General features: G+C 32.3%; 2 protein-coding genes across 2 annotated transcripts in view; one reads left to right on the top strand and one right to left on the bottom strand.

Moving 5' to 3' along the window:
- Positions 1 to 3601: 3601 nt before the first annotated feature.
- On the bottom strand, positions 3602 to 4507 carry LOC145292266 (uncharacterized). The gene has a single exon (XM_080138589.1). It carries the CDS (start codon positions 4505 to 4507, stop codon positions 3602 to 3604), a length of 906 nt encoding a protein of 301 aa, XP_079994715.1.
- Positions 4508 to 13080: 8573 nt separating this feature from the next.
- Positions 13081 to 27313, top strand: part of LOC145292044 (5-formyltetrahydrofolate cyclo-ligase-like) — a 39051-nt gene continuing 24818 nt past the window's right edge. Inside the window, exon 1 of the mRNA XM_080138069.1 lies at positions 13081 to 13478. Coding sequence (XP_079994195.1) covers positions 13362 to 13478 — 117 coding nt within the window. The 5' untranslated portion in view covers positions 13081 to 13361. The remainder of the gene's footprint in view (positions 13479 to 27313) is intronic.

The following is a 27313-nucleotide window of genomic DNA, read 5'->3' as shown; positions in this document are numbered from 1 at the left end:
CGCTCCCTGTTTATTAGGGGGAGCGTCTCGTCTCGAAATGAAAGCTACCGTCTGATATGACAAAGTCGACATTGACCAAACATTGACCACTGACTTTCGGCCAGTAATTAGAGTCGAGTTTCGCTTTTTGTTTATACCGAAAACCGAATGTAACGCGTGCCGATGCGGGAAATGTGGAATAATTAACGTTTGAAAGTCAATAAAATTAAATAGACAGGCGAGTTCTGTGGTTAAGTGTGAGATATTACAATTTATAGATGATATAAAAAGTTTTAAGAAGTTGTGAAGCGAACGAGCGCTTCTCTGAAAGAAGCCTTTTGTGGACATCGAGGAAAAGCGTACATACATACATACATACATACATACATTTTCGCTTTTATATATATAGACTAGTGGGGCTACCCGGCGTTGCTCGGGATCGTATAAACAATGAGAAAATTGAATTACGCTTTGTTATTCTTATGAGAGAGGAATTTTGTATGTTTATGTATCATTTGCTATTATTGTCCAACATGTTAAATAATTTCTCTTACCACCAACAGGAGTGTATAAACTATGAAAAAATTGAATTTATTCTTAGGAGTGAGGAATTTTTTAATGTCTATCATTTGCTATTTCGAGCAAAAGAATATTTTACCTACCTAAGATGTGTATTACACATATGAAATAATTGCATCTTCTCTAAGGTAGGTTATTTGCAGCATTTATATGAAACAGGTATTGTATAAGATATGTTAAATAATTTCTCTTCCCACCAAGGCCACCATAATTTGAAAGAATTTAGAAGAGGGAATTTAGAATTTCACAATAAATTGTCTTGCTTCACCGTAAATTTCAGCATTACTGGGGTTCTTTCCTTCCTCAATATAATTGTAAGAAAAATTAAAACAAAATACATTGACAGTTAAATCCTTACTTACATACTAATGCTATTGAGGATCCCCCCCACCCACCAATAAATGAAAATAGCTGCGAGTATCCGAGAAAAACAAAGAAAAAAAATTTAACCACAGATTACAGGAAAAGGTAAAAACAGTTACGAGTTATCCAACTCAGCTACTTGTGATACACTGTGTCTTGGAAATAATGTTTTTTAAATTCAGTTGAATGCCTAAGTATATTTTTATTGACTTACCAGGGGATGCTGTGTTTAAATACCACTGCTCTATTCTAGAATGACGATTGTAAATTCTGAGCAACACCGGGGAAAGAAAAAAAGTGATTTTCTGCATCTAATTTTGCCCTCGTGCAAATAATATTAATATTACTGTGATTTTTTTTTCATTTTTTTTTTTTTTTGAGAAATAAGGAATCATGTTTTTTTTTTATATGGGCCATATAAAACTAAATATAAGTGAATTTTAGTTGGCGTTGATTGAAATAGTACCCCACTTAGCATTTGGGCAAGAGAAAACTGTTTAAGAGGCTTATAAAATTAATTTTGCATAGATAAAACAGTAATGTTTGATGAATAAGAAACAAAAACGATTTGATATTTCAATTAAAATTTTTATTTAAATGTTTATTAGATAATATTAAAAAAAAAAAAGTGTGTACAAAAAATATATTTAATTTTATTTAAAAAAATTCTTGATTGATGTATACAACATTTTATTTTTTCACTTTTAGAAGAGTAGGAAAAAAATTCATGAATAAGTTCATTATCAAAAAAAAATTAAATTATCCCCATGTCACCAATTTCAAAAGACGTCATGTGTGGTTACAGCAAATTGGTATAGGCTAAAAACTTAGCATGAAAATATTGTAAAAAGCAACAAAAAATTTTGAAAAACACAAAAACAAAAAAAGATCCACGCTATAAACATTTTGTCCAAATGCAATGTTTTAGTAAAGAAAATATTTAAACTGTTGATCATTACTTTGTGTAAACTTGGTTTGGTTGGTTGCTTTACAGCATATCAAGCTTTTTCAGGTTAATTAATGTAATGGTTTTTAAGAACAATTTTTTTATAGAATGTATTTGTTTTTTTTTCAAGTTGGTTCTATTTAACCCATAGTTGGGACCCTAACAGGTACTACCACTCGGGGTCAGAGTGGACCTGGGAGCAATGGCAATTAAAGGGTGGCTCCACACTCCCCAAAGCCCACAACCTGGGGCCTCACCATCAGATATAGTTTAAGGTCATATCCAGGACCGTGTAAAGTTGGGAAAGTAATTATTTAATAATAAATAATCTGCCCCACTTGATTATAAACATGCATTAGGAAAACATTGTGTAGATTGATCAGTAAAAGTCTTTAGTAGAGTTATGATGTAAAAAAACAAATAAAATTTACAATCAATTAGAAAATATCACTGATGTTAAAACTTGAAAATACAAAGTCTGTAACGTTTCTACCAGCTTCAAATGACGTCGTATAAAAAAAACTTAAAGGTATTACAGAAGATTTTTTTAAAGTGCATGTGTACTTTTAGCAAATTAAACTTAGCATGAAAATATTGTAAAACCAAAAAGTGTAAAAAAATAAATAAAAATATAAAACAGGATCCGCACTTTGTGAAGAAAATATTTAAACAGTTGATCATTAATTGTTTGTGTAAGCTAAGCAAACTAATTATTTAATGTAAAAAAATCTGCCTCACTCGATTACAAGCAGGCAAATCTATTGAAATGAATAATTACGAAAATATAGATCAACATTATTTGAAATAAAAGATGAAATTAGAAAATCAGGGACTTATTCTATAGCCATAATTATGGGTGATGTGTTATCAAAATCCACACAAAGAGGGATTATTTAGAAATTTGCGTCTGTTATGAACTGTCGTTTTTACTACACTGTTCACTATGAATTTATGATACTTCTACTCAATATAATTTTTTGACAAATGAAACTAAAACTTGTTAGGGTTAGAAAAGAAGAAGAAAAATGCATTTTCCTAGATACCCATTGCTGAAAACGTATGTTTTTTTTTATACCCCCCACCCCGGATCCTCAGAACCATCAGAGAAAATGAAGATAAAGAAATAAATTTAAAAAAAAAAAAAAATGTAGTACTGATAATCGTTTCAGAACATAGCAATATAATTTGATTTTTCAAGTCATGATGTAAAAAAAAAAAACCTGAAAAATTAACATTGAACTTGAAAATTCAAAGTCTGTAACATTCCTACCAGATTCCACAGACATTGTCTGATGTGTGGTTACTGCAATGTTGTTGAGTGGCCTCCATTTCTGGTGTTCGTCTGCGATAAAGTGGATATCCATTGTATTAAGACTGTGTTTCTGCCAAAAAAGGCTTTGGATACTTTGTAAAGTAATTGCCAGCTTGCATACATGGGGATGCTGGATTAAGTACTCCACATGGGCCATGGATTGGTTTTCATTTCCTTTGGCTATGAAATTCAAATCTAAAATCACAAATACATCCAATTAATTATGAAAACGTAATACAAAAAACTGATTTTTAAATATCAAAAGATGAGTTTTTTATTTAATTGAAATGTGAAAGTTACTATTAATGGTTCCCATCGTCACTTTAAAACGTTGATCTTGATAGGAAATTTGCTGGACTCTAATGGAATTGGTTTTCTTTTCCTCTGGCTAGTAAATTCAAATCTGAATTTACATGTTCACATTAATGCCTCAGCGTAGACGATATTGTTAGTTTTTCTATCCGGGTTTCCAACTCTTGAAAGACCAACATAGAGCTGTCCATGTGAAAAGACTGGGTTTGATAAATTGAGTCCAACAACTTTAAGTCATTGTCCTTCGTCATAGCAAAGCTTAGTTTAACAGGAAATTGTAGACGTTCAAAATCAAATGGTAAGTCTGTTGGTCTCATTGGTATTCTTGGGATGAAGCAGTTAACTCCTGCATATTTTCCAGACATGATTGTTGCTTCCAAGACATGGGGCATCATATTTTTTATGATGAGCCTTGTGCCATTGCAGAGTTCTAGTGGATCAAGATTACGAAGTAGCATGATTGGTGCCCGAAGCTTCAGCAACAGGGCATGTGGAGGAGTCCCTGCTGGCTGTAAACTATTCAGAAACTCTGTTGGATAGTTTACAATCTCTTCCTGTGAACAGATAGTATCAACTGAAGTATATAATTTGATTTCTCCAGGTAATCTGTATAGAAGTTTGATATTCATTTCGTACACAGATTCATTTTTTGATGCTAAAAGAGCTCGTTCACAGAGCCATTGGATATCCGTATGCCGATTATCAAGATCTGCAAATACTCTTGCTATCAATTCTTCTTCGGTTTTAAGTGTTTGAAAGGGCAACTGAATTTGGTTAGAGGAATCCTTTTCCATGAGTCCATCTCCCACTTGTAAAAGTTTAGTGGCAAACTCACCAACAGCAGAATCAGCATATAAATGTACTCGCATATTAAGGCTTAAGTTCATTGTTCTAATGTGATTCCATAAATAGGACTTTTTAAGAGATGCATTAATCTGATCGGCTCGAGTACCTCTGGGAACAATTGGAAGGGTTTGTCTGAAGTCACCAGCCAAAACCAAAGTTACTCCTCCCATGATTTTTGTATTACTTTTTAAGTCTGTAGCGTAAGGTCTACTGCTTCTATTGCTTTTTTGTGGCTCATTGTTGCTTCATCCAAGATTATCGACTTACAACTTTGTAGTAATCTGGCCTTTGAAGATTCTTTTTTTATGTTACAAAACGGTTTTTCCTGTCAGGTAAGATCAAGTGGTAGAGAAAACATAGTGTGCTGTTCTACCACCATCTAAAAGTGTTGCTGCAATCCCACTTGATGCGACTGCAAGTGCAATATTGTTTGTGAGGCGAACTTTTGCTAGAAGCAAGTTCAATAAGAAGGTCTTGCCAGTTCCACCAGGAGCATCGATAAAGAATGTTATACCTTGGTCATTATTAATACGTTTCAAAATGTTCTCGTAAATATTTCTTTGTTCATACACAAGTCTCAGTTCATTTTGGTTGATGAAGTGATCACATGCTTCATGATCGAAAGAGGTCTCCTGTTGTAGTCCGTTGTTTACGTTCATTATTTCATCAGGCTCTGGCATACCACAAGTAGTTAATGTACGGTCAAGTGCCTGAACTCGACAGTGAGAGATAGATTAAAAATTTCAGGTGAAAATGCAATTGTCATATTTTCATTTTGCAGTCGGGTTTGATGAAGATAATCTTCAGACATATCAGTTTTGAATTCTTCCCACAGCAAATATGGTTGCTCAATCTCACAGGCTGTCAGCATAATTGCGAATAACTGTCTAATTTGACTGGCTACTCGTGAAACTGATTCTTCTTGTAAGGTTTTTCGCCAATATTCATCATCTTTCAAAAGTCCACGTATGCATATGATTCTTGGTATGTTGTACACAGTACACCTTGAAATGTTCGGAGATCCTCAAAGGATGTTGGTCCACGAACATTGTGGGGAAGAAGTCGTAAATAAAAACACTCTCTATTATTGGGGTGTACAATATAAGCACGACCAATAGCATCAGATGCTTTGATGTTATGTCCGGGAATAATACGTCCTTGCTTACGACGAACCCATTTTTTTTTGCTTACTCCACATATAATAAGTAGGGATTTCTATATATAAAAGTGATCTGGCAAAATCATCCTCTTGGCAAAGGCAAAAAAAAGTGGCTAAAATGAAAGTGTAGTATCTGTTCTTAGAATTCCAGCGGTCTCATTTTTTTGTAAAAACATCTATTGTTAATAATTTTTTTTACACAGTTATCAACTATTTCGAATGTATTTGTAAATATATATAAAAAACAAAAATAGAATTCGATGGCTTGAGCATAATTGATAAAAACTATATATAAATCGTATATATTATAAGAAAAGATTCTTGAAAATAAAACATAATTAATACCTGTTTACTTAGAAATTAGCGGAAACCGTGTTTAAAAAAAACAAACTTTTCGAATATAGTTGTAAGTAAAAAAAAAAAAAATAGAATTCGATGACTTGATTATAATTGGTAAAAACTATGTATAAAGCGTGTATAATAGAAATAAAAAAAAACTAAATTATTCAAAATAAAACATACTTATCACCTGTTTACTTGGTCTTTTGGTTAAGATGAACGTGTAGTATCTGTCTTAGAATTCTCTCTCTCTTCGTATTACAAAAATAAATTCTTGAAACTAAAACATTTATTACCTGTTTACATGGTCTTTTGGCTAAGATCAAAGTGTTGTATATGTTCTTAGAATTCCAGCGGTCTCATCTTTCGTAGACACAAACGTTACTCGAAAAACAAATACAATCACTCTTACAGTTCCTGTCTAGACATCTCTCTCTCTCTCTCTCTCTCTCTCTCTCTCTTTCTCCCCCTCTCTCTCTCTCTATCTATTGTTGTGTGTGTGTGCGTGTGTGTGTGTCTCTCTCTCTCTATCTCCCTCTCTATCTGTCTGTCTCTCTTCGTCTTCCTTACTCTAAAGAGTGATAAAAAAAAGAGTATGAAGTAATGCTAAAAACATCGATCGTTAATAATTTTATAAGCGTATTATTTTTGTTTTACTTCACAATTTTTATGATTCAGCGTGTATCGTTTCCTAAATTACATATTTCGTTTCCTGTCTAGACATCTCTCTCTCTCTGTTTGCGTTTGTGTATGTCTCTCTCTCTCACTCTCTTTCTCACTTCGTCTTCCTTACTCTGAAGAGTGTTACTAAAAAAGAAAATGGCGTCTGGCTGTTTTTTTTTTTTTGTAAAAACTTTGATCGTTAATATTTTTTGTAAGCGTATTTTTTTTTACTTCACATTTTTGGCTTGTTATTTTTCGTTTAACTATCGTATCTAACTATTTTTAATGTGCTAATAACTTTAGTAACGTTGTCATAGCGTAGAAGTTCATAGTTTAGCTTGTGTGAGGGTTAAATTTTTTTTACCGATAACAAACATTAAATTCAGACTGCCATTAGAGCTTGCTGACGTCAAGATCACGTGACATGACTCAGCGGGTTTTAAATACAAGTTGACCCAAAATAAACGGCCCCGTGTATACTTTATGTAGAAGAGTTGGCGTCCGTATTTTTGGGGGCAGTTATAAATCGATTTAAAAATATATAATGTTTAACATTAAACTGCCACTTTTTTGCCCCCCCCCTGCAGAAAATCGATCAGTTGACACACTTCTGATGGTTCTTTTGGGATAATTTTTCGATATTTGTCGTCCGGAGGGTGGGGCTTTAATATGATACCAAGTTTGTGAATTTTTGTTCCGTCGGTCAAAAGTTTTTAGCAGACACACAAACATAAATACATACATACATTTTCGCTTTTATATATATATAGATAGATAAAAATCGTGCATAAAATTGTGTAAGGTCCGGTAGTCCCATGGTAAAACACCAGACTACTTATCGAGCTGTTAACGGTTCAATCCTTGGCAATAAAAGTCTAGCTATACTGATGGGGAGTAAACTCCGAAACATGCATGTATGTAGATGACTTACTTTTATGCACGTAGTAATTATTAATTAATAATTAATATATATATATATATATATATATATATATATATATATATATATATATATATATATATATATATAAAAGCATTATAACATTCTAAGTCAGGTGTTGAAAGTATGATAACATTTGTCTTATTATTTCCCCTTTTGTATAAAATCCCACAATCCTTTTGTGTTCAATAAAATTCTTCTCTCTACCCGTCCACACGTGTTGTATATTCCTTCTTTTGAATTTGTTAATTTCTAATATTTTTCCACTAATAATTGAACCCGCAACAGGCTTACATAAGACAGATCCTACAAACCCTATACTATTCAAGTAGCCAATCTTTGAACTCTCCTCACATGCTGAATATCACGTATTAGATATGGGACAGAGGACACCATAAACTAACAGTGGTTTGACAAAGGAGACATAAAGTGTGATAAATATTTCAGGAGTAATTTTGCAGAAAGAGCATCAAATGAGATATAGTGTCCCTTGCTTGGTCTGAATGCAATGTTTAGATGGCTTGAAGGATGAGTTGACCAAAAGGCCGAAATCTTTTCTCGTTTCTCACTGTGGACATTTTGATGTTTGTGAAATAAAGAAGGTGGAAAGGGGATTAACGCGACACAATATATTCATGCATGCATTACACTAGGTTTATTACAAGGTATGAAAATTTGTATGAGATTGTTCCGTGTTCATTTGTATTTGTTACTTCAAACAGTTAAATTATTTTTCTCTGTGTCTAGAATGAAGAAGATTATACGTTTGCCTTTTTTGTTTCTATTTTCGTTTGTGCCACCTTCATTTTACTTCAGAAAATCAAGGAGCAGCTTTTCCAAGGCTAACACTTGATTTCTATATGAAATACATATCCGAGTGTTCAATCAAGATTCTACTCCACCTTTCAAACGTTGAGTCAGTAAAGAAGTGAACGCCATTAATTTTCCTCTTCCTAACTGAATAACTGTATAGCCGTGTTAAGGGGATCTTATTTGGGGTTTAAAATACTATGTTATTTTGAATATTTTGTCAGGGTTTACTTGTATGGGGGGAAGTGTCTTCATGTCAAGACAACCTGACAAACCCTTGTACAGAGAGACCAAAGACATTTGAGGATGGTATCTAGCAGGTAATTTAAATTTTCCAGTAGGTAATTCAATGTGTGAGTATGTGTACGCTCAGTAGAAATATTCAGGATTACTAAACAAATGGCAATGACAAAAGCGGATTTATTTGAGAAAAGTATTATTGAGATGACAATCGGGCGTTAATAATAAACGAAAAGCACATGGGGTATGCTCGGAAATACTTTTATGAGAAATGTTTGTTTTCATGAAACAAGAACTTTGGAAGTTGCAGAAACCATGTTTATATTGATCTCATTGGACCATGGGTGAACAATCAGAGATTTATTTGTCTGTTCGCCTGTATTCACATGGTGGCCCATAAACAAAATTTCGTCTGAATCTGTAGTGCAAGCCTTAACATTGGGCTGAATATCATGTTACAAAGTTCCCACAATTATTACTATTGGCCGTGGGAGACAGTTTGAATTACACCTTTTCATGATTGCCTATCATCTAGCTCCTAACAGGATGATAGGATTTTTCTATTGTTAATTGAAAGCAGCATTGCATGATGATCCTGACTAACAACTATAAAACCAGTATGTACCTACTATTCTACTTGGCTGTCATGCAGCAATTCATTTATGGAGTACCTTTATATTTGCTGGGTCAGATGCTGACCTCAATAGATTTAATGGTGATAGCTTCAGCTCTGTACATAAACAAACCATAAGCTTATTTTAGTAAGCTCTCATCAAGGCAGCAGACCATCAAATTTTCAGTTCAAAAAGATATTTTGTCATGGGATCATGCTTTTCTTAGAAAGGATGCTATGAAACCCCTCTCATTCTATCTTATACTGGTGCATATAGCTTTCATGCACTGACAAACTACTAGCCCTTGATATTGGTGGGAAAAAATCTATCTATTGATAGGATAAAATGAGCTTTTCTGGACACAATAACATAAAAGACTCATATTCCTTGTACATACATGTTGCATTAACCAACTCTTGCACCTGTAAAGTTTCATACACGTTCAAAAGACACATCACCACCACACATGAGTACATTGCTTCAAAAAACTGTATAAGATTCCATATATATAGAATAAACGTTTTGAGTTGTTGTACTCTATTGCACCTTTACATGTGTTGCAGGGCCAATCGTTGGATGGTGATTGGCCATACAACTAAGAAAGTAGACACAAGACAGCAAGGTAATAACAAAGAAATGGCAAACACAAATGAAGAGTTTAAAAAATTATGGTCAGTTTTTTTTTTTTTTTTGTTTTGTCCAATGTTAGAACAAAGACATTTAATGCCAAAGTGCGTGGGTGATTTGAGACAGTTGTAAAATTTTTACAATTTTTTTTTTTTGTTTTTTTTGTTACAGAATGTAACAGGAGCAGCCAGTAATTTTTCATCACACTTCTTTTGTGTCTTAGAGAACGTGTCTTAATGCCTACACTTTTGCAAAAGACATGTTTGAATTCTGTAATGTTTGTAAACAAATAACGCATACTGCAACACATGAAAGACATTAACATTGGGCAATTTCTGTTCCTACATAAAATACTTCTCACTGAAAAGCAAAAAAAGCAATTTCCATAAAAAAACTTTTTTTACTATAAAGCAACAGCATTAAAAAATAAAAAATTCTGTCAACTGAATTGGTAATTTTTTTTTTTGTTCTCTTTTTTTTTTTCTTTCCAACTGTTACATTCACCAAAAGCTCTTTTTCTTTGTCAGCTTCCCATCTAAGTAGGGGGTGATGTAGCAGTCATAAATACTAACATTTATTTTTTACTTGATGTCAAAATAAAACTGCTTGAGTCTAAGCTATTTTCGAGGATGGCTTGTTCGTTGCAGCTCTAAGAGGTTTGCATACCATTTTTAGGGTTCCAATTTTCAGATTTTAGGTGAGAGTCAATTTTAGGGAGACATTTTTAAGGAAAACGTTTTTAAGTAATACTCAAAAGTGATAGCGTGAGAGAAATGTTATATGATAAACACAAACAAAATAAGGAGTATCAAAACATAAGTTTACAAAAGAGATATTTTTATATGCTTAAAACGAAAGTTTACAGATAGGAAAACAGAATGTTCATTCATATTTTTAAAGTCCTTTCAGAACATTAGCTGAAATCCTGAGTCGATAATTTAAGGGCTGTGCATTATCCACTGGTCTGAAAAATTGTAAACAAAACTTCCCCATTGAATTACACAAATTACATTTGATTAAAAGTTATTACTAAGAGTCAATGATCATTTGTTTTCATTGTAGAACGTTTACCGGGAAATGTTAGGAGTTATATATTTGTTTCCAATGAGCAGACAAAAATGTGAAAAAGTTAATGAGTTGTGTGTGTATGTGTGGGTGTGTTTTAGTGTCAGAGTGTGTATGACCAAATTTTAAAAAAATAACAGGTTTAATAGAAAATCATGCAATATTTGTTTTTTTTTTTTTAATCGGTTTTCTTTAAAAAAAGATTTGAAGAAAATCAACAAAGACTGTGTGCGCATGAGTTGAAAACTGTATTATTTAGCTTTTTCAACGTCCGACAGAGAGGCGAAGAAGCTGATGCAAAGTAGATGTGAGCTTTGTCATGGACAAATGTCATGCTCTAACTTTTTATTTCAGGAAAAATTTGGCTTGACTTTTTATGCATTCGAGGTGGATTAAAACAGCAAATTTGATAAATTCAGAGAAATGCATCTAATTTGCTTAAAATGTTTTTTATTTGTTTTTAATAATTCTGAAGAGTGTATGTGTCAAGCTATATGTGCAGAAACAATTTCAAGCATTTTTATTTGAAGCACTGAAGGGTAAACTTTGTTGCTAAAGATGTTCACCTTCTCAGTATTTACCTTCTCACCCTATAAAAAGGAATAGTTTAACGCTAATTGGCTGAGGCACCACTACCGATGGAATGTGACAGGGCTGCTCTGGCAATTTTTATTTAGCCACAGGGCGTTTCCTCTAGGGCGCTAATTTCAAATATTATTTTCTGACCTTGCGTTATATCTTGTCTAGATAGCGTTAAATAAATGTTTCCTCTTGGAGAACGCCCACTATAGGGTGAATAGGTCAACGAAAACCAATCAGCTTCCAGAGCATATTAATTTCACCCATCCTTGAAGGACTACTTCAGCTCCTTTGGGAATCGCAGACAGAAGCAGAGAGTTTCCAAGAAGCAACAAAGAAAGACCTCCCCCTTTCCTCTCTCATGCTTTTGTCCACTGGACACCTAAGAACTTGCTATCTTCGCCTGAAAATAAACTGTTCGTAGACTTTCAGCAGCCCCGAAACCTTTTTACTTTCTTTACTAATTCCTTTCTTTAATCGGCTATTGTTTTGAATTTAGCCAACCTACACCCAACGGTGTAAATAATGCAAATAAATACTTTTTGTTATTGTTGCTATAAAAAAAAAGGTTACGAGCATTTCAGTAGCAGTGTCAGAAACCGATCTTAAGAATGTGTGAAAAATAATTGAATAATTAGACCTCCTATCTTTACAAGCTTATAACTACTTGAAAAATGTAATTCAAACCCTATTTTTTTTTCAATTAAATGAGCAAAGACCAAATTTTAAAAAAAATAACAGGTTTAATAGCAAATTATGCAATATTTGTTTTTTAAATCGTTTTTTTTTAAAGATTTGAAGAAAATCAACGAAATTTTACTTACTTTGGTTATAAAAAATCAATATAAGTTCGAAAAAATCACTTACCTATAAAAAATACTATTGAATGTTTAGTTCCATTCTTCATGGTTCAGAATTTATCCATATTATATTTTAAATTCCGTTTATTTTTTAAATAAAAGAATTTTTTAAACAATTGCTTGAAAAAAGCGCGATTACGCAATCATTTTTACGTCTTTATCGAAAAAACGAAAGTAACCATTTGTCCTTGTTTAGAACTACGGATGGACAGAAGGCAGTAAAAACCACACGTTCACGTTAGCCGTCTAGCCTTGTGTGTGAAGAAATATGTGTTCCCATAGTTTAAAAATAGTCAAATTTTACTTATAAGTTTTTGCCTTTTAAAAAAAAAAACACTCGAGGAATTTTTTTTCTTTTCTCAAAGAAATACATAAATTTTTACTTTATTATATTTTCATTCTTCTTTATCGAGTGAAATTTTTTTTTTTAAATATCTAAAAAAAAAAAAAAGAAAACATTGAATAAAATAGAAAAAATTGTCGTCAGCGTCCATTACTTACTGGACAATATAAGCAGAACATAGGCTTCCAATTAAAAAAAAAAAATCAACGTGGTTTTTAAAAAAACAGTTTTACACTTTGGACTTTACAGGTAAATTAAAAAAAAAACACTTTTTTTGTTTTTTTTTTTAATAAAAAATAATATTTCTATTATTTTTTAAACAACTTTAATAGTTTATTTTGAAAGTATATTGCATAAAGAAAATAAACAACCCACTTTAAAAAGAGAAATTACGATTTTTTTTTTTTTTTTTTTTTTTTTTTTATTCGCAGTATCGTGTTAGGGGTGTCAAAAATTCCCCCCCCCCCAAAAAAAAAATTCTGATACATTTCAGTTGCTCCAGGAGTTGGTCTTCATAGGCTATGCAAGATCAGCTCTTGGTGCACTGATCATGGGCTGATGAGGTTGGGCTGTTTATTTATTGTTAAAAAGTTACAACACTTTAACAAAAAATTAAGCGCAGTGCCGTAAAAAAAAAAAAAAAAAAAAAGGTTTGACTCATGCGAAGTCTAAAACAAAAGCAAAAACGTAACGATGCTTGACTGGTTAATCCGTCGTCGTCAAGGGAGATAACTTAGTTTCGTTTAATTCTTCCTTGTAAATAATTAAAAAAAAAAAATTAAAAAATGGCTTCAACAACCATTCAGACGGCAAAAGCGGTTCTACGTAAAAAATGTAAAAATATTTTATCTTCGTTGTCTGAATCTGATAAAAATCAACAATCGGATATAATATCGAAAAAGGTAAGTTATAATTGTTTTGAAATCCAGAAAACGTGTTCCTTTTTCTCTCTTTAAAAAAAAAAATATAACCACCTTGCTTGGCCATTCCTGAATTAATAAGGAAAAGCGGTGTTGTAATCTATTGCCTGTAGCACCAGCACCACCCCCTTCAAAATTATTAATGAAATTCTCTTTATTATTACTTTTTAGTTTTTCTTTACAAAATGGGCAGTTTTATTTGGTCTTATTTACAACCGAGATGTTTTTAATACATATATATATTAATAACCTTTTTTTGTTTGTTTTTTTTTTTTTCAAGTTAAACTTAGAAACAAAAGATTTCTTTCTTGTTATGACAAAGACGGTTTTTGTTGTTTTTTTTGTTGAATCGATTTATTTTCCTCATAATTAGAATGTTCTCATCTCGACCTTTTTTTTTTAATGTACGATTTTTGAAAGCTTACATGCAAATGAATCTTCGAATATTTTTCGCTATGTGTAAGTTGCGAGTACATCACAGTGAAGATACACTTACTACTTTTTACTCACTACATTCATTCATTCACGGCAGTTTGGTCATTCATAAAATTACGAAGGTTTGTTTTTTTTGTTAATTTTTTTTTACGATTAAATCGATCGCTTTCTTATTATATTTGTTTTGTACGTTTTTATTTATTTTTTGTTTTGTTTTTCTACGAGATACTGCAGTACTGCACGATACTTGTTTTCCTAAAGTGAAAGTACCTTTTCTTTCTTTTTTTAATAGCTAAATGTCCATTAATTCTAATTATGACCGGTAGTTTTGGAGGCTATAATTATTTAAAAAATTAAATAAATTAATTTCTTTTTCATGTTTAAAAACAACAGAATTAATTATTCTCCTGCGAAACTGAGAATCTTATTTTAATTAAAAGTAAGTATACTTTAGTTGCTGCTTTTCTCGTATATTTTATGGGTTCTGATTTATCTCTAAGAAATAAGGGTACTAGTGCAGTATTTAAAAGCCATTCTTAACATGGGAAGGGGAGGGTGTTTTGTACCTATTCTATACTTCAACCTTACAATTGAATAAATAAAAAAACATAAAACTTTAATCAAACTTGGAAATACGGTTTAAAAAATAGCGCGGATCGATCACTCTCGAAATAAGTTTTCAGTGAGTTTTTTTTTTTTTTTTTTTTAGAATCACTCCAGTTTATAAATCGGTTTTCCCTTATGTATTCTGGTGCCGTTAATGGTGGTGGTAGAATACTCGGACTTTGGTTAAGGAAGTTTTTTTGGTATTATTATACAAACACCGTGACAGCGAATTAGTAAAATCTTTTACGTAGTATTCTGTTACGTTTCGGTGTGCTGAACACGAATCTGAAAACTGGGTTAGGGTTAGGGTACATTTTTTTCTACTAATTCGCTGTCACGGTATTTGTATAAATTTACCGTTTTTTTTTTAAGGGGCTTCCATTCGAATTTAGGGATGACAAAAAGTCAAAAAAAAAAACAAAAAAAAAACCCCAAAAAAACTCCCGATTGGAGACGAGTGATTTTTTTTTTTTATTATATAAATAAAATTACTTTTATTTATTTTTTTTTAGATGATTTCTCCTCCTAATCCTCAGAAGACCTTAAGTTTCCCGAACTCATTTCTAATCTTTGAAGAGATTCGAGATAATTGAAAAGGGACCCTTGGCGGGCCTGAACGAGCCGTAAAATTAATTCCTGTTCACCTTTTCTTTCTTTTTTTTTTTTTTTTTTTCCTGCGGATTATCGTTGATGACACTTAACTTTCATATTAGCAGAAAAATTTTTTTTTTTAAGTTTATTTAATCACTTTTAACGTGGGGGATCACTTTTCATTTATAACGTTTTATTAAATTGATACCCCACTTTGCGGTCAATCAGCAAAATTCTGCTTATTAAGATGTCACGTGTCCGCTATTGGTGTAAAAAAGTTATAGGATGAATGAAAAGAAATTGTAATAACCGAAATCTATATATCTGTGAAAGTGTGCCTGTCTGTCTGTCTGTGTACATTTCCCTACGAAATAACTGTCAATTTTCAGTCTGCAAACTCGAAATTTGATATACAGGGTATTGAGATTTGGGAAAAAATTTTAATCCGTTTTCGGGCAGAAATTTGGCTGTTAAGGGGTCAAAGTTCAACGACTTTTGAGAACTCTACCAAACTCCTCCGCCAATTTTGGGTATAAACCATTGAAATTTTAGATATAGGTTGTTTGGACATGGATCTAACTTAATAACTTGATTTGAGCCCAAAACAATAAATGTTAAAGGGTCAAAGTTAAAAACAAAATTTTGACCTCTGCCTACGGTCTCTACCAAATTACTCAGAATTTCTGATCTAAACATTTGAAATTTTACATAAAGGGTATTCAGAGATAGGGCAAGTTTTTTAATCGGTTTGGGTCGAAAATTTTTAGTTACCAATATATAAATATATATTTGTATGTCTGCTTGAAACTTTCGACAGAGGCGACGGATTTTCACAAGATCAGTATCGTTTTGATTCAAAACTTTTGAAGCTCGATCCTTCAGACGACAAATATCGAAAAATTGGCTAAAAACATTAATTTCTTTGCCTTCAACTGGGCACTTTTCTACAGGGGGGGGGTCGCTTTTTTTCGCCGATATTTTCGAAAGTCATCTTCCTCTCCTTTTTCGATTGTGTAGCCTTAATTTAAACCTACGTCACTTCCGGTTTGGCCGTGGTCGTAACAGCAAATACGTCAGGTTTCTTTCCCGTTCTTTTCCTCCTTTGCGGTACGGGTTCGAGCCTGCCTTCCTACTACCACTTTTTTTTTTGCTCAACATACACCTCTAAACCCCCGGGCAACGCCGGGCTGAAATGCTAGTAATTTATTCAAGGAAAATCTAGAAGGAAGAACGACCGCAAAGTGGGGTATCAATTTAATAGAACGTCAGAATTGAAAAATGATCTCCACGTTAAAATTCATTAAATAAACTTTTTAAAAAATTTTATTCCGTTAATATGAAAATTGACGATATTCCGCAGAAAAAAAAATGAGAAAACCTGAAAAGAAATTCGTTTTACGGGGGGATGGAGCTCGTTCAGGTCCGTCGGACCCTTTATTTATTTATTTATTTATTTTTTCCTGTTTGAAGCAAGTGCATCATCATGCACTCTCAGAATGCAATTCTCTCTCTCATGTTTACGACTGAAAAATCTTGTAAAAAATATTTAGCTTTATTTTCGATTCATATAATAATTATATAATAATAAAGAACATTTTATAGTAAATTTAATTTGTTGCGGTCCCCTTAAACTAATTTTAAGTCCTTTTTTTTCTATTTTGAAACCTAAACACAGAACCAACTTAGAGTCAGTTTTTATTTCATATGTGACCTTAATTTGCTCAATTATAAAGTTTATCAAAAGAATATTCATAAATTTAATTTGCTGATTTCTGTGCTTTCACTGGTTCCATGTATTCCCCTCCCCCTATATATTTTAGACCGTTGCAACTTCGACTTAGGGTTAGCGGAAAACTAAAAAAAAAATCATGATGGGACGGGAGTCAATAAAATTAGTATAGTTACCGTATTTATTAATTTTATTTTTTATTACTTTATTATTGCGAAGTATTTTTTAAATTTATTTTAGTTATATTGCTTTCTATTATTGAGAAAACTTGAAAAACTTACCTGCGACTCTCAGAAAGAGTGGCAGCAGAAACCTTTTGTGTGGGTGATGACTCTTTTTATATTGGTCGTTGTTACGTTTAACTTATTTGATTGGCTAACTGGATTATAAAAATGATGGAGGGAACTGAATTTTGGTTGTGATTTCAGTTTGGGAACGAAATTGAATCGTTACCCTTATTACCAGACCGACAAGGTTCTACAATTTTTACCTAGTCACAGGTCACAACAAACCATTATTGCAAAATCCCTGTTAACCTCTACCTTTCAGTGGAGAAAAATTTCCACACTATCCTTTTAACATTGTTTGTCCTTTTTAATGTGTCGTCTTATGTAATACTTTCATGCTTTATCTTAACTGTAACTTCACTAAGTCAAACCAACAGTTCTTTTTTTAATTTTTTAAATTCAAACTATATATATTGAAAATAAAACAAAACCAACAACGAAAGAAAAAAACAAGGACAGACATTGTTTTGTTTGTTTGTTTGTTTTTTTGGTACTCATGCACTTATTGATCCGTGCTGAAATAATAACGTTATTATTTAAAAGCCATTCTTAACATGGGGAGGGTGTTTTGTACCTATTCTGTACTTTAACCTTACAATTGAATAAAAAAACATATCATAAAACTTTAAACTTAGAAATACGATTTAAAAAAGAAAATAGCGCGGATCCGGATCAGTAAGTGCATTAGCACCTTTTTTTTTCTTTTTTTTTTTCTACTGGTTTTATTTGTTCATATTTGTTAATGTGATCTCGTCACTTTAAGCATCATCGAAATTCTTTGAATTTTGGAATAGAGGCCGCATCGATTATTTATTTACTTTTTAATTATTTTTTTGCCTTACACAGACAGCACTCTTATATTAATAAGTTTATAAACTTTTTTTTTTTAGAATAGAGTTGTTGATTTTTTTTTTAATAATAGAATTTACCTCCCCCCTCCCATCATCTATAAATGAAAAAACGGTTACCTACTATTCCCTCACACGCACATACATTACAGCAAGGCTAGACACAAGGCCAGCTTATAATGGGGAATCCAACTTTTCTCTTTACCCAAAAAGGAAGCGCCCTGAAACGGTGCAAAATTGACCATGATCGGATCCGTCAGTATCACCCAGTGAGGGCGTTCAGGTGATCAGTAATAAACCATCCTTTCGTAAAGAAGGGGATAATGTTTGGAAGAATAGCCTCCTGAAACCTTATAGAACAGATACATTTTCATCTTGGCTAAAAGGTCTGAAAATCTCTGTAAGTGAAACAAAAAATATGATGTGGCCTCGATTCTGAAATTAAATGATCAACCGTTTAGTTTGGCTTTTTACAATATATAAGTGCAGAAATTGAAAGAAGACCCAACATAGCTCAAGATTGAATGAGGAACAGTGGAACATTATACCCTTTTCCACTACCCCCCTTTATTAAGCCATGGTCATAAAAACCGTTAGCAATAGACAAAAGCTTTTAAGCTAATTAGAGAATGCATAAAACTTGGGAATATCACAATAGTTAGACAATACAGAACTCCGAAAATGTGATAGTGATACATGTTCATTTACATAATTCTGAGGCAGCACGTTCAGGGCTGCAGAACACGATGCAAAAGGAGATTGTGGGTCATGTGAATGTATATCGTCGCAGGTCTGGTTTATTCAACTGCATCACAGGACGATATTTAACCATTGCAATAGGACAAGAACCATGAAATAATCTGAATCATGGAACTATGCTTATAACACTATATACATTTTTTTTATTATTATTGGTTGGTGTTTTGCTACTAATAATAGTCGGAAGAAGCTGTGGTATTGGAAAACTCTCTGATTTAGTGTCTTCTACAAATGGTTTAAATCCCATTTTAAGTTTTAAAGCATTCTGCCCCCCCCCCTCCATCTTCCTCAGACGGGCACAGAAAGATTCAGGATCACTTCCATTGTCATCCCTGGAGAATTTTCTACATATAATTTAAATTTCATCAAAATAGGATATATTTGAAGTTTTAAGAGATTCTGTTTTCATAGCTTCCTTAAAGGGGTATGTAAAGATTTGGGACAACTTCTATTTTCTTCCCCAATAAATTTTACATATATATTTTTAGTTTTTATCAAATTCTCCTTTCTGTTAAAACACACACACTGACATTTATATAGATTGATATTTTTTATCATCATTTCCCTTATTTTTGTTTTTAATGTTTTTGGCATAGACCTTATAAGCATTGAAGCAATTTTTATTTTTGCCCCATACTTTTTGGGAAACTTGTATAATTGTTATATTTTGTTTATAATCTTCTTTTTTTTATTTAATAAACCAACTTCTTCAGTTAAATCAAATTTGTGTGTATGAAAACGATTGCATCAGTATGTATTATTTTACAGAAAATTATATTGCATCAGATTTTTCTCTGCTGCTTTTTGCTACCTCCATCTCCTTACTTCTATGAGATCAAGTTTGATGGAAGGTCAGTTTAGTAATCAGGTGGGATAACCAGTGACAATGCATATTAAAAAAAAAAGATTCCTCCAACACATGTAGGTGTTACGCATTGCTAGAGCTGAGTTTGATTGAAACTCCCGGTATAAATTGATCTGTGAAATTATAAAAAATTTTAATTGTTCTGATTTGATACATTTAGTTGTTAGGAAACATTGGAGTTGAGTGGAGAAACTTGTGTTTTTTCAAAATGGTATATGTTAGCAATGTTGTGATCTATTCATTGTATTCTGATGCAGATGGAAATGAAATGAAAACTTTAAATCAAATGAATGAAAAATGTAAAACGTGAAGTTGTGTTTTGAGATGACATTTGATCATTCATATTATTTGGATTCTTCGATATCTTTCTGTCAGAAAGATTTCTGAATTCAAGAGAAAGATTCTGGAGTTCAACAAGATAATCTGAAGAAGATCACATTAACTGAAACGTTGTGAAAATGGCATTCAAAATGAGAACAGTAATCCAAAGAATCCAAACAATGCGGATGTGTGAAGCGATTTATTTTCAGAAAATATGTATGCCTTTGTAAATACGATAACAAGTTCAATGTAAACTGCTGCTGCGTTTTTCTAGTAATAAACTGAAGCTTACACACACACACACACACACACACACACACACACACACACACACACACACATCAATGTATTGTACATCCCCCCCTTCATAACATGAAATTTTACTCATATTTAAAAAATTTAATAAATATGAATTTTTCTTATTTTCTTTAATTTTATTTTAATCATATTTAACATCTTGCTAAAAGTGTTAAAGTTTAATTTTATTCACTGGTTTAGTAAACCTATCTGCAACATTATCATTTAAGTTTATATCAAGTAGATATACATTATTTTTTGTTTGAATTTGATATATTTCATTTCCAAATGCTTAGATGTTGGGTGATTATTAAAATTATTTGCTAATTTAGGAATGCTAAGTGGCGTATGTCATCTTTCTATGACTGGGATATACACGCGGCTTGGGATTGCTTATGAATCTAATATTCCCTGTAAACTTCCTCCTTCAGAGGAAGCTGGCATAGCCTGACTAGGTCTAATACCACACCAGGTACTTATGGATGTTTTTTTTTTCCTTCCATTTTAAAATTTTGGGATAACTATAATAATAATAATAATAATAATAATAACTTGAGTGGATAATTTAATCATTGTGATATTTGTGTGTTCTAATTTCTTCTCTCTATGCAATAATCATTTGATGACAGTTACAAAAATTTATGTAAAACTATTTTTATTTCTTTCGTTTTATTTTAATCTATACAAAGAATTCAGCATTTTTATTTTATTACCACCCTCATCATCCATTTCATTGTTTAGCAGTCTTGAGGATTGATTCCACCCAAGTTCTACTCTGAATGTTCAAATCTAAGAGTCATTTCTCTCAACATGACCAAGTAACATAGCCAACTGATTGTCACACTTTCATATATTTAGTCTTGCCAACTACATATCAGAATGAATTTGCCGGGTCTGATCTGGTTTTACATATCAATCTGATTATTGCTCTCTCATTGCATTAAAATCAGAATTGGATGGTAGTCTCCAACATAGTTGCTATTTACTCTTTCTCTTGTAGTGAGAGGGATACCTCTCGGTGTCAGAACTGGCAGCAGTTTACAAATCTTACTCCATGCCGATTTTACTTTGATGGTAGCGCTAACCTCACGATCACCTTCAGCATTCAACATATTCCTAAAATAAACATTTTGTTTGTAGAAAGATCTTTTACCTGTTCTATATATATATATATATATAATATATATATATATATATATATATATATATATATTTGCAGTCAATATTAGCATTATGATATACGGTTTTAAAATCTATTTGATGTACACTAACATCATCTTGTATTGCTATTTGCCTCAACATTCTGATGCAATCTTGTATGTAAAAATGTTTCTTGTTTTAATCTACATTTTCTTGTTGAGAAAATTCTTCAGCTCCATATCTAACTTTAGATTGCTTTTCAGCATTTGGTTCATACTTGACAGCATAGATTCTGCTTCCAATAATTTTCTTGTCTTTAGGAGGTGGGGGTGTAAACCTTGCATTCTTGAAGAGCATCTATTTAATTCCATCATGATGTTTTTGGTAGATATTACAGCTTCTATAGAGATTTATTGCATTTTTTTTCTTTAAGTTTTTTTCTTTAAGTTTTTTTCTTTAAGTTTTTTCTTTGCTCTGTTTAATATTTCAGATATTCTTTTTTGTCTGTTTTTTTTTTTCTGTACTTTTATCTTCGGGTCAAATTGCTTAATTTATGGAATAATCAGAAGAGTTTTCTTTTTTTCTTTATCTACTTGCATTCATGGGAGAGTACATATTTTACTCTTTTAATTATCTTTTAAATATCCTTCTACTGAAAACTATATTATATAAGCTGGACTTCCAATTCATGTTCAGTTTTTGAATCTAATGTTTCATTACTTTCGCTAAGGAGATTATGCTTTCATTTAAGTTTGTTGGTTTGTCATTATATTGGTTTGTCATTGTGTTGGTTTGTTTCTCTGCAGCCTAGCATCCACATTGCTTGCCTAATCATTAGTAAACTTGGTTAAAATATCAGTCATGGTCTAATGTAGATATCTCCAAATTAAATCATTTCTAAGTCAAGAGCATGGAAAAGGTGAAATTCATACTTCTAGTGATAACTTCTGTTCTATTCATTTTGGAGACTTGTTACTTGGTTCATATTGTATGACCTTGGCCTTGATTTTGAAAAGTTTGGTCACAGTTGAAATTTGATTTATGGATCTGATGTTCTTTGATAACAGTAATTTGCTATGGCTAAATTGTCAGCATGTAGTACATAATCATTTAGATTTGATTTTTTTTTTTTTTTTTTTTTTTTTTTTAGAACATCTCACCATGTTGTTAAAAAATGTGCTTTAATAGATGACCTGAAAAAACAAACACTTTCAAATTCTAAAGAGAAACCGGAGAAACAATTAAATAATTTTCCTGAACTTATCAAATGATTATTTTATAAATACATCGAATATCGTTAAATGACTTGTAGGGTTGATGTGCGGTAAAATCTCAATCCCAGTTTACAAAAAAAACACCTAAAATCTCAACGAGGCTTCTTGCCAAATTTGATGGAATGCAACCTTGTAGTTTTTTAGCCTATAATGGTTAATTCAGTAGATAAGGTTGAAGGTGATTGAGTATTTGTGACCACCATAAATAAAGTTTTAATTGAAGTTGTTGGTTCTTCTGACTCCATTTTTGAAACGGATAGAAAGTCCATCTGGTTTACAAAAGAAACAGTATTGGTCCTATTTATTTGCTTCCCTACGAGGGTAGAGTTGAACACAAGGTTGGTTATTTATGTGGGGAAAACCCAGTTCCTTAAAAAGGGAGCACTCTGAATAGGAACAAAAATAAAAATTGTCTCGATCATGAAGGACCTCTTCTCCACTGACCGAGGACAGAAAAGGTGAAGTTTAGCATTAGAATAGATTGTTTATGTAACAGAAAATACCTTTAATTTTTACTCCACTGAAAAACGATTAAAGACTGATAATAGTAATCTTTATAAAAAAAATAAACGTGCTACGTTTGCTAGCAGACTTTATTCTGGGTTGTTGAGTTCAATAAAACCAGCCTTAACACGTCTGATTCATTGTATAATATCACTCTGACTCCCAAACTCAAGCCCATACAAAACCAAGCACTCAGACTCTGTTTAGGAGCCTTCCAAACATCACCTATTCAAAGCCTGCACACAGAAGCTAATGAACTCCCTCTCCACCTGAGATGGGAAAAACTCTCGCTCTAATATACACTGAAAAGTCTACCAGAAAATCCTGCTCATGAAAAAATATATACATCAATGTATGAACATTTCTATACCAGCAGACCTACAGCTATTAAACCTCTGAGATATCGCCTTAAAAAGGCTATTACAGAAGGATACGAAGAACCAAAAAATATACAAACTTACACAATTAATAATACTCCACCATGGACAATCACAGAACCATATATTGACATGACTATTAAAACAGCTAAAAAACAGACTAACTATCAAACCTATCAAAACAAATTCCTAGAACTTAGGGATAAATACTCCACATGCAAAACCATCTATACAGATGGTTCAAAAATAACTGAAAGACTAGGAGCAGCAACAAAAAATGCATAACACACACAAGCAAGTCCGATTACTGGATGGTGCCTCTATATACACCGCAGAGTTACAGGCTATTAAGATGGCTCTAGAAATAGTCCAAGAGTCTAGCGAGAATAAATTCCTTATCTTCAGTAACTCCATGTCCAGCTTAATGGCATTGAAAGAAAGGGATATAAATCCTCCGTATATCCTGGAAATTATGGAAATATACCAACACCAAGTAAAGGAAAATAAAACGATAATATTAGCATGGATACCGAGTCATGTTGGCATAAAAGGAAATTCAGAAGCTGACAAACTGGCTAAGGACGCAACAAACCTGACTCCATCAAACATAAAAATACCATACACAGATAGGAAAAATAAAATAAACTCCTACATAAAAATCAAAAATGGCAAAAACTATGGAATGAACAACTAAACAACAAACTTAGAGAAATACAACCGAATGTTGGACAAGATAGGACTATAATACCAATACGAAAATTAGACATTATATTTACCAGAATTTGAATTGGTCATTCAAGACTAACTCATGAATACCTTCTGAAAGCAGAAGGTATCCCTCAATGTAGAACCTGTCAACATCCACTAACCATTAAACACATATTAATAGACACGGAATGCAGAAAATATGAAAATATTTGTGTGAAATATTTCAAAGAACAAAACCTTCAAGCAATATTTGGAAAACCTTATAAAATATTAGATTTTCTAAGAAAAATGAAACTTTTAGAACACATTTGAAAGGGGGAAAAAAACCTGGAAAAAAGACTTAGAAATACGAAATCTTAATTAAAAACAATTTATCACCTAAAGACTCAATGAAGAATACTTTCTTCACATTTCATGGCATGAAATGACCTATAGTGTTAATGTGGCATTAAACAAAAACTTACCTTACCTAACTGACTCCTAGCAGGAAAAACATTTGTGTGGGCATATTTCAAAGAACTAGTCCAATGAACTATATTCATATGCCAAGCCATTCTTATTGGCTGATACGTCAGTTATTTAGTGTTTAGTTTCAATTTACATGAAGAGAAGCCATTACATCAAAACATGCGATTGCTACAAGAAATGAACAGATAAAAATATGCTAACATATAATATAGATTATCAGAGATACTGCTCTGTGTGCGTTTAGCATCCTTGGTTGATATAAATCTAAGGATTTTTATTTTATTCTTCTCATCTGTGCATTCCATGTCCCAGGGATGAACCTTTATTTTCTCATTAAAAGAAATGGTACATTCATACAGTAAATCAATACCAATTACAGTTTAGTTGTCAAAGTTTTCCACCTTCTTGGGAAATATTGTTTGCCCATTATTTAAAAATATTGGTGACCAGTATTTAATACCTCAGTCTCTTTGAGTATGTTTGAATCTGTGATCAATCAAGAAGTTGTCAAACACTTCAGCAAAATCAATCTACTTAGTGACTAGCAATGTGGATTTTGTACTGCAAGGTTAACTGCACTAACTGTAATATCATATAGAATTGGTGAATCTCTTAATGGGGAGTTTTGTTTTTAGAGCAATAGTCCTCCACATATCAAAGGTTTATGATGATATCTGGCACAAGGGATTGCTTCACAAACTTGCTATCTATGAAATATCTAGCAATGGCTTGCAATCCATCGAATCCTTTCTCTTTGGAAGGTCTATAAAAGTAGTTGTTGATTGCAAGATGTTAGAAACATATCAATGCTGGCATGTCTCTGATATATTCTGGGCCGAGCACTTTTCCTGGTATTCATCAATAATCTTCCAAATAATTGAGATCATTTTCTGACATCGATACAGATGACACAACTGTCAGTGGCAGCACATCAAAGAACAATTGTGATCAAGATTTTGCTGATTCTCTCTTCTGATCTTCTTCTGATGTGGTGCAGGGGGGGGGATAAAGTAGCTGTAAAACCAAGCTTCTCTCCTTTCATCACCAATGCTCAAATCGTTGTTTTGCAGCCAATCGAAATAAATAGGCCTTTTTCCTAAGGAAGCTCATTGTTTTGATAAGCTCCTAGCACTGACTTTCACTCCAGATCTAAAATGAAATCCTTATATTAAAATCTGGTCATTGGAAAAAATAGTTGGGTCAGTTCTACAGCTTCAGAATGTAACTGACTTCTAATGCGATCCACTACAAAGTATAAAAGTTGGATATTTCATAAGATGGAATTTCAATATCTGTGCCACTTAGAGCACACTTTCTTGCCTTGACAAAATTCAAATCAATTTTGCAGTCTAGTTGGAAATAATGAATTTTTTTTCCATTTTTCATAGCTGGCATTGCTGATCTATTGTTATTTCCATGGAAGCTGCTTGACTGAGCTTCAGTCTTTGCTTCCTTCTTATAAGACATTTACAGCAAGAACTCTAAGTGGAAAAAACTTTCCTTTCTTCCTCTGTGTGCTTAATATCAAATAGAATTTCCATGAAAAAAGTTTTTTATCTGTAAAACACATTACCATAGGGCTACTTTTTTTCCACAGTCTACATGGTCGTATTCCACTTCAATGTCAACAAATACTCGTCATAAACAATCCTCATAAGTAATCAAATTGTGTTTATTCCATTCATCAGTTTCATTCCTCTCATAATATTCTTCATCATTCAATGATAATCTATCCACATCTTTAATCCTTATTCTCAAGTGACTTTTAGTTTTCATAAGTGATGACTCAATAAAAAAAAAGTCCTTTTTCATCTATTTCCTCTTTCGTCTTCACTGCAACCTGTCAATTTTGGTTAGATAGATACTGTGCGATAGTTATAAAATGATGTATATTAACTTTTGATGAGTTAAATCCTTTTGTTCAACAAAAATAAAATAATATTATCAGACAATAGATAAAATAGATTTTCTCTTGTCTCAAACTAAACGTGTGAGATTTGACTCTGATGGTCATGATTTAGTGTTGGTGAGATTGAGTTGAAACAGTGTCGGTTTAAAAAAATGTTAAATACCTGAATAAAGAAATGTTCACATTTGATGAAGCATCATGTATGTATGAGTTTTTATAATAAAAATTGAAACTAAAAATATGCTATTTTTTATTATTTCTATTTAATATGCTGAGACTTTCACTGTAAAATATATCTTTAGAGCAAGACTTTTCTTTATTATTTTGTTGGTATTAACCCAGTGTGGGATTTCTGTGGAAATAGAAATTGTATATGAAGGTCAATGTGCTATGTGCTTGGTGGTATGTGTTTGAATAAAGTGTTTTGGATAATGTAACATTTTCTTTATTCAACCATGCATCACCACATCACCCAAACTTAACTATACTGTAGCAGTCAAGATTGCTACAATCACAGACAGGAGCTAGATCTTGCGGCTCAAGATTTGAAATCAATTTTCTTCCTGATTTATCCAACTGGAGGCCAACTCTCAATCACGTGACCGATTACATAAAAAGCGAAATCAGCAACTCTTCCCTCTCTTTCCTCCCTTCTCTGGCTGGTAGCAGACCTCGCAATCATGTTGGATGTTTCCTGAT

Source organism: Euprymna scolopes, chromosome 13 (assembly GCF_053919585.1).
Source record: "Euprymna scolopes isolate OS-2025 chromosome 13, ASM5391958v1, whole genome shotgun sequence".
Taxonomy (NCBI): Eukaryota; Metazoa; Mollusca; class Cephalopoda; order Sepiida; family Sepiolidae; genus Euprymna; species Euprymna scolopes.
Note: the sequence above shows the minus strand (reverse complement) of the source record. Positions and strands in the feature narration are given on the sequence as shown.